This window comes from Oncorhynchus clarkii, chromosome 13 (assembly GCF_045791955.1).
Source record: "Oncorhynchus clarkii lewisi isolate Uvic-CL-2024 chromosome 13, UVic_Ocla_1.0, whole genome shotgun sequence".
In the NCBI taxonomy this organism is placed as follows: Eukaryota; Metazoa; Chordata; class Actinopteri; order Salmoniformes; family Salmonidae; genus Oncorhynchus; species Oncorhynchus clarkii.
This window is the reverse complement of record NC_092159.1, coordinates 67,247,051-67,254,550: the sequence shown is the minus strand read 5'-3', so window position 1 is coordinate 67,254,550 and position 7,500 is coordinate 67,247,051. Positions and strand designations below refer to the sequence as shown.

At 51.1% G+C, this 7,500-nt stretch overlaps 1 protein-coding gene across 4 annotated transcripts in view; it reads left to right on the top strand.

Moving 5' to 3' along the window:
• Positions 1–7,500, top strand: part of LOC139365280 (neuronal-specific septin-3-like) — a 150,682-nt gene that overhangs the window by 108,382 nt on the left and 34,800 nt on the right. For all 4 annotated transcript variants that reach the window (XM_071102792.1, XM_071102795.1, XM_071102794.1 and 1 more), the window contains one exon: positions 1–265. This exon is cut by the window's left edge and continues 104 nt beyond it. In XM_071102792.1, coding sequence (XP_070958893.1) covers positions 1–265 — 265 coding nt within the window. The remainder of the gene's footprint in view (positions 266–7,500) is intronic.

Here is a 7,500-nt window from a genome sequence, read left to right as displayed (position 1 = left end):
GAAGCTGTGGAGGAGAGAGTAGCTCAGGAGAAGACAGAGGACAGCACAGCGCAGAATAAAGAGACGGAGGAGAGAGAAGTAGACGTAGAGAGAGAGATGGAGGGAGAGGTAGAGGTCGTGACCCCTTGCCCTACAGAGAGCCATGGTCTCCAGGGAACCATTAAAGGTCATGACCTCTTCGGCTACGTGGGCATCGAGGCTGTTCTGGACCAGATGAGACGCAAGACCATGAAGGCTGGCTTCGAGTTCAACATCATGGTCGTGGGTGAGTCGACACACACACACACACACACACACACACACACACTGCCAATTGATATCCTCGTACAGTTCAGTCCAGTCAGCTAGCTGTGCAACCTGATCTCAAAGTTTCACTTTCGAAATTCAACATAAAATGGATGAACGTCTTTAATTTCATTCCACATAGTTACAGGGTTCATTCCACGTAGTTACAGGGTTCATTCCACATAGTTACAGGGTTCATTCCACATAGTTACAGGGTTCATTCCACATAGTTACAGGGTTCATTCCACGTAGTTACAGGGTTCATTCCACGTAGTTACAGGGTTCATTCCACGTAGTTACAGGGTTCATTCCACGTAGTTACAGGGTTCATTCTACATAGTTACAGGGTTCATTCCACATAGTTACAGGGTTCATTCCACGTAGTTACAGGGTTCATTCCACGTAGTTACAGGGTTCATTCCACGTAGTTACAGGGTTCATTCCACGTAGTTACAGGGTTCATTCCACATAGTTACAGGGTTTATTCCACGTAGATACAGAGTTCATTCCACATAGTTACAGGGTTCATTCCACGTAGTTACAGGGTTCATTCCACGTAGTTACAGGGTTCATTCCACATAGTTACAGGGTTCATTCCACATAGTTACAGGGTTCATTCCACGTAGTTACAGGGTTAAATCCATGTGGTTACAGGGTTCATTCCACGTAGTTACAGGGTTCATTCCACATAGTTACAGGTTAAAACAGAAACAACTCAAAGGGTTTAGTTTAGGTATTCATTCCTAGTGGTGTAGTTTAGGTATTCATTCCTAGTGGTGTAGTTTAGGTATTCATTCCTGGTGGTGTAGTTTAGGTATTCATTCCTAGTGGTGTAGTTTAGGTATTCATTCCTAGTGGTGTAGTTTAGGTATTCATTCCTAGTGGTGTAGTTTAGGTATTCATTCCTAGTGGTGTAGTTTAGGTATTCATTCCTAGTGGTGTAGTTTAGGTATTCATTCCTAGTGGTGTAGTTTAGGTATTCATTCCTAGTGGTGTAGTTTAGGTATTCATTCCTAGTAGTTTATTTTAGGTATTCATTCCTAGTGGTGTAGTTCAGGTTTTCATTCCTATTGGTGTAGTTTAGGTATTCATTCCTAGTGGTGTAGTTTAGGTATTCATTCCTAGTGGTGTAGTTTAGGTATTCATTCCTAGTGGTGTAGTTTAGGTATTCATTCCTAGTGGTGTAGTTTAGGTATTCATTCCTAGTGGTGTAGTTTAGGTATTCATCCCTAGTGGTGTAGTTTAGGTATTCATTCCTAGTGGTGTAGTTTAGGTATTCATTCCTAGTGGTGTAGTTTAGGTATTCATTCCTAGTGGTGTAGTTTAGGTATTCATTCCTAGTGGTTTATTTTAGGTATTCATTCCTAGTGGTGTAGTTTAGGTATTCACTCCTAGTGGTGTAGTTTAGGTATTCATTCCTAGTGGTTCAGTTTAGGTATTCATTCCTAGTGGTTCAGTTTAGGTATTCATTTCTAGTGGTTCAGTTTAGGTATTCATTCCTAGTGGTTCAGTTTAGGTATTAATTCCTAGTGGTGTAGTTTAGGTATTAATTCCTAGTGGTGTAGTTTAGGTATTCATTCCTAGTGGTTCAGTTTAGGTATTCATTCCTAGTGGTTCAGTTTAGGTATTCATTCAGAGTGGTTTAGTTTAGGTATTCATTCCTAGTGGTTAAGGTTAAAATAAAATAATGAAAAACAATGCATTGTTTTTATGAAGTATCTTCCAGTACTCTCCATGGCTTGCTAGAGTATTGTGAACTGCCATGGCACAGTGGTCTGAGTACTTGGTCTGTGTGGTCTGAGGATGCTTCATCTCCGAGCATCATGAGTTCACGCCCAGTGAACGGTGAGGAAGACATGTGTCGACGTCCTCAGGACCTTTACAACTATCCCAAATCAAATGGTAGTTCTAGTGACCAGGCTGAGCTCTGAACAGAATATTGTATTTGTAAACACTAGCTGTTAGAGGAATTGGTGTTTAGTGCCAGATTAAAGCTACAATCAGCAGTAGAAACAAGATCAACTGGTGTTTAGTGTCAGATTAAAGCTACACTCAGCAGTAGAAACAACACCAACTGGTGTTTAGTGCCAGATTAAAGCTACAATCAGCAGTAGAAACAACACCAACTGGTGTTTAGTGCCAGATTAAAGCTACAATCAGCAGTAGAAACAAGTTTCAGTAAAAATCTGAGGGATGGGGCTGGAGAAATGCAACCACTCAAATTCATAGACAGAGCAATGGATGCAAGGACTGACCATCCGTGATATCAGAATGATAGTTAAAACATTGTTTTTAGGCTAATGTCTACATTTTTTTTTTTATATATACAAACATTGGAGTACAACAAGCTTATATTTTGGGTTCTGATAGGGTGAGCCATTCATAAATTATTTTATTCAATGGGTATATATCAGAAATGTTTGCTTCGGTTCAGCTAGCTGTCAGGATGCTTCGGTTCGGCTAGCCGTCAGGATGCTTCGGTTCGGCTAGCTGTCTGTATGCTTCGGTTCAGCTAGCTGTCAGGATGCTTCGGTTCGGCTAGCTGTCAGGATGCTTCGGTTCAGCTAGCTGTCAGGATGCTTCGGTTCGGCTAGCTGTCAGGATGCTTCGGTTCAGCTGGCTGTCAGGATGCTTCGGTTCAGCTAGCTGTCAGGATGCTTCGGTTCAGCTAGCTGTCAGGATGCTTCGGTTCAGCTAGCCGTCTGTATGCTTCGGTTCAGCTAGCTGTCAGGATGCTTCGGTTCAGCTAGCCGTCTGTATGCTTCGGTTCAGCTAGCCGTCTGTATGCTTCGGTTCGGCTAGCCGTCTGTATGCTTCGGTTCAGCTAGCCGTCTGTATGCTTCGGTTCAGCTAGCTGTCAGGATGCTTCGGTTCGGCTAGCTGTCAGGATGCTTCGGTTCGGCTAGCTGTCTGTATGCTTCGGTTCAGCTAGCTGTCAGGATGCTTCGGTTCAGCTAGCTGTCAGGATGCTTCGGTTCGGCTAGCTGTCAGGATGCTTCGGTTCGGCTAGCTGTCAGGATGCTTCGGTTCGGCTAGCTGTCTGTATGCTTCGGTTCAGCTAGCTGTCAGGATGCTTCGGTTCAGCTAGCTGTCAGGATGCTTCGGTTCGGCTAGCTGTCAGGATGCTTCGGTTCAGCTAGCTGTCAGGATGCTTCGGTTCAGCTAGCCGTCTGTATGCTTCGGTTCAGCTAGCTGTCAGGATGCTTCGGTTCAGCTGGCTGTCAGGATGCTTCGGTTCGGCTAGCTGTCAGGATGCTTCGGTTCGGCTAGCTGTCAGGATGCTTCGGTTCAGCTAGCTGTCAGGATGCTTCGGTTCAGCTAGCCGTCTGTATGCTTCGGTTCAGCTAGCCGTCTGTATGCTTCGGTTTGGCTAGCTGTCAGGATGCTTCGGTTCAGCTAGCTGTCAGGATGCTTCGGTTCAGCTAGCCGTCTGTATGCTTCGGTTCAGCTAGCCGTCAGGATGCTTTGGTTCAGCTAGCTGTCAGGATGCTTCGGTTCGGCTGGCTGTCAGGATGCTTCGGTTCGGCTAGCTGTCAGGATGCTTCGGTTCGGCTAGCTGTCAGGATGCTTCGGTTCGGCTAGCTGTCAGGATGCTTCGGTTCGGCTAGCTGTCAGGATGCTTCGGTTCGGCTAGCTGTCAGGATGCTTCGGTTCGGCTGGCTGTCAGGATGCTTCGGTTCGGCTAGCTGTCAGGATGCTTCGGTTCGGCTGGCTGTCAGGATGAGGATGCTTCGGTTCGGCTAGCTGTCAGGATGCTTCGGTTCAGCTAGCTGTCAGGATGCTTCGGTTCGGCTAGCTGTCAGGATGCTTCGGTTCGGCTAGCTGTCAGGATGCTTCGGTTCGGCTGGCTGTCAGGATGCTTCGGTTCGGCTAGCTGTCAGGATGCTTCGGTTCGGCTAGCTGTCAGGATGCTTCGGTTCGGCTGGCTGTCAGGATGCTTCGGTTCGGCTAGCTGTCAGGATGCTTCGGTTCGGCTAGCTGTCTGTATGCTTCGGTTCGGCTGGCTGTCAGGATGCTTCGGTTCGGCTAGCTGTCAGGATGCTTCGGTTCGGCTAGCTGTCAGGATGCTTCGGTTCGGCTGGCTGTCAGGATGCTTCGGTTCAGCTAGCTGTCTGTATGCTTCGGTTCGGCTAGCTGTCTGGATGCTTCGGTTCGGCTAGCTGTCTGTATGCTTCGGTTCGGCTAGCTGTCAGGATGCTTCGGTTCGGCTAGCTGTCAGGATGCTTCGGTTCGGCTAGCTGTCTGTATGCTTCGGTTCGGCTAGCTGTCAGGATGCTTCGGTTCGGCTAGCTGTCAGGATGCTTCGGTTCGGCTAGCTGTCAGGATGCTTCGGTTCGGCTAGCTGTCAGGATGCTTCGGTTCGGCTAGCTGTCAGGATGCTTCGGTTCGGCTAGCTGTCAGGATGCTTCGGTTCGGCTAACTGTCAGGATGCTTCGGTTCAGCTAGCTGTCAGGATGCTTCGGTTCGGCTGGCTGTCAGGATGCTTCGGTTCGGCTAGCTGTCAGGATGCTTCGGTTCAGCTAGCTGTCAGGATGCTTCGGTTCGGCTAGCTGTCAGGATGCTTCGGTTCGGCTAGCTGTCAGGATGCTTCGGTTCGGCTAGCTGTCAGGATGCTTCGGTTCGGCTGGCTGTCAGGATGCTTCGGTTCGGCTAGCTGTCAGGATGCTTCGGTTCGGCTGGCTGTCAGGATGAGGATGCTTCGGTTCGGCTAGCTGTCAGGATGCTTCGGTTCAGCTAGCTGTCAGGATGCTTCGGTTCGGCTAGCTGTCAGGATGCTTCGGTTCGGCTAGCTGTCAGGATGCTTCGGTTCGGCTGGCTGTCAGGATGCTTCGGTTCGGCTAGCTGTCAGGATGCTTCGGTTCAGCTAGCTGTCAGGATGCTTCGGTTCGGCTGGCTGTCAGGATGCTTCGGTTCGGCTAGCTGTCAGGATGCTTCGGTTCGGCTAGCTGTCTGTATGCTTCGGTTCGGCTGGCTGTCAGGATGCTTCGGTTCGGCTAGCTGTCAGGATGCTTCGGTTCGGCTAGCTGTCAGGATGCTTCGGTTCGGCTGGCTGTCAGGATGCTTCGGTTCGGCTAGCTGTCTGTATGCTTCGGTTCGGCTAGATGTCTGGATGCTTCGGTTCGGCTAGCTGTCTGTATGCTTCGGTTCGGCTAGCTGTCAGGATGCTTCGGTTCGGCTAGCTGTCAGGATGCTTCGGTTCGGCTAGCTGTCTGTATGCTTCGGTTCGGCTAGCTGTCAGGATGCTTCGGTTCGGCTAGCTGTCAGGATGCTTCGGTTCGGCTAGCTGTCAGGATGCTTCGGTTCGGCTAGCTGTCAGGATGCTTCGGTTCGGCTAGCTGTCTGTATGCTTCGGTTCGGCTAGCTGTCAGGATGCTTCGGTTCGGCTAGCTGTCAGGATGCTTCGGTTCGGCTAGCTGTCAGGATGCTTCGGTTCGGCTAGTTGTCAGGATGCTTCGGTTCGGCTAGCTGTCAGGATGCTTCGGTTCGGCTAGCAGTCTGTATGCTTCGGTTCGGCTAGCAGTCAGGATGCTTCGGTTCGGCTAGCTGTCAGGATGCTTCGGTTCGGCTAGCTGTCAGGATGCTTCGGTTCGGCTAGCTGTCAGGATGCTTCGGTTCGGCTAGCTGTCAGGATGCTTCGGTTCGGCTGGTCGTCAGGATGCTTCGGTTCGGCTGGCCTTTCAGGATGCTTCGGTTCGGCTGGCCTTCAGGATGCTTCGGTTCGGATAGCTGTCAGGATGCTTCGGTTCGGCTGGCCGTCAGGATGCTTCGGTTCGGCTGGCCTTCAGGATGCTTCGGTTCGGCTGGCCGTCAGGATGCTTCGGTTCGGCTGGCCTTCAGGATGCTTCGGTTCGGCTGGCCTTCAGGATGCTTCGGTTCAGCTGGCCTTCAGGATGCTTCGGTTCAGCTGGCCTTCAGGATGCTTCGGTTCAGCTGGCCTTCAGGATGCTTCGGTTCAGCTGGCCTTCAGGATGCTTCGGTTCGGCTAGCTGTCAGGATGCTTCGGTTCGGCTGGCCGTCAGGATGCTTCGGTTCGGCTGGCCGTCTGCATGCTTCGGTTCGGCTGGCCGTCAGGATGCTTCGGTTCAGCTGGCCTTCAGGATGCTTCGGTTCGGCTAGCTGTCAGGATGCTTCGGTTCGGCTGGCCGTCAGGATGCTTCGGTTCGGCTGGCCGTCTGCATGCTTCGGTTCGGCTGGCCGTCAGAATGCTTCGGTTCAGCTAGCTGTCAGGATGCTTCGGTTCGGCTAGCTGTCAGGATGCTTCGGTTCAGCTGGCTGTCAGGATGCTTCGGTTCGGCTGGCTGTCAGCATGCTTCGGTTCAGCTAGCTGTCAGGATGCTTCGGTTCGGCTAGCTGTCAGGATGCTTCGGTTCGGCTGGCTGTCAGGATGAGGATGCTTCGGTTCGGCTGGCTGTCAGGATGCTTCGGTTCGGCTAGCTGTCAGGATGAGGATGCTTCGGTTCGGCTGGCTGTCAGGATGCTTCAGTTCGGCTGGCTGTCAGGATGCTTCGGTTCAGCTGGCTGTCAGGATGCTTCGGTTCAGCTAGCTGTCAGGATGAGGATGCTTCGGTTCGGCTGGCTGTCAGGATGCTTCGGTTCGGCTAGCTGTCAGGATGAGGATGCTTCGGTTCGGCTAGCTGTCAGGATGCTTCGGTTCAGCTAGCTGTCAGGATGCTTCGGTTCAGCTAGCTGTCAGGATGCTTCGGTTCGGCTAGCTGTCAGGATGCTTCGGTTCGGCTAGCTGTCAGGATGCTTCGGTTCGGCTAGCTGTCAGGATGCTTCGGTTTGGCTAGCAGTCAGGATGCTTCGGTTCAGCTAGCTGTCAGGATGCTTCGGTTCGGCTAGCTGTCAGGATGCTTCGGTTCGGCTGGCTGTCAGGATGCTTCGGTTCAGCTAGCTATCAGGATGAGGATGCTTCGGTTCAGCTAGCTATCAGGATGAGGATGCTTCGGTTCAGCTAGCTGTCAGGATGCTTCGGTTCGGCTGGCTTTCAGGATGCTTCGGTTCAGCTAGCTATCAGGATGAGGATGCTTCGGTTCAGCTAGCCGTCAGGATGCTTCGGTTCGGCTGGCTGTCAGGATGCTTCGGTTCAGCTAGCTGTCAGGATGCTTCGGTTCAGCTAGCCGTCAGGATGCTTCAGTTCGGCTAGCCGTCAGGATGCTTCGGTTCAGCTAGCTGTCAGGATGCTTCGGTTCAGCTAGCTGTCAGGATGCTTCG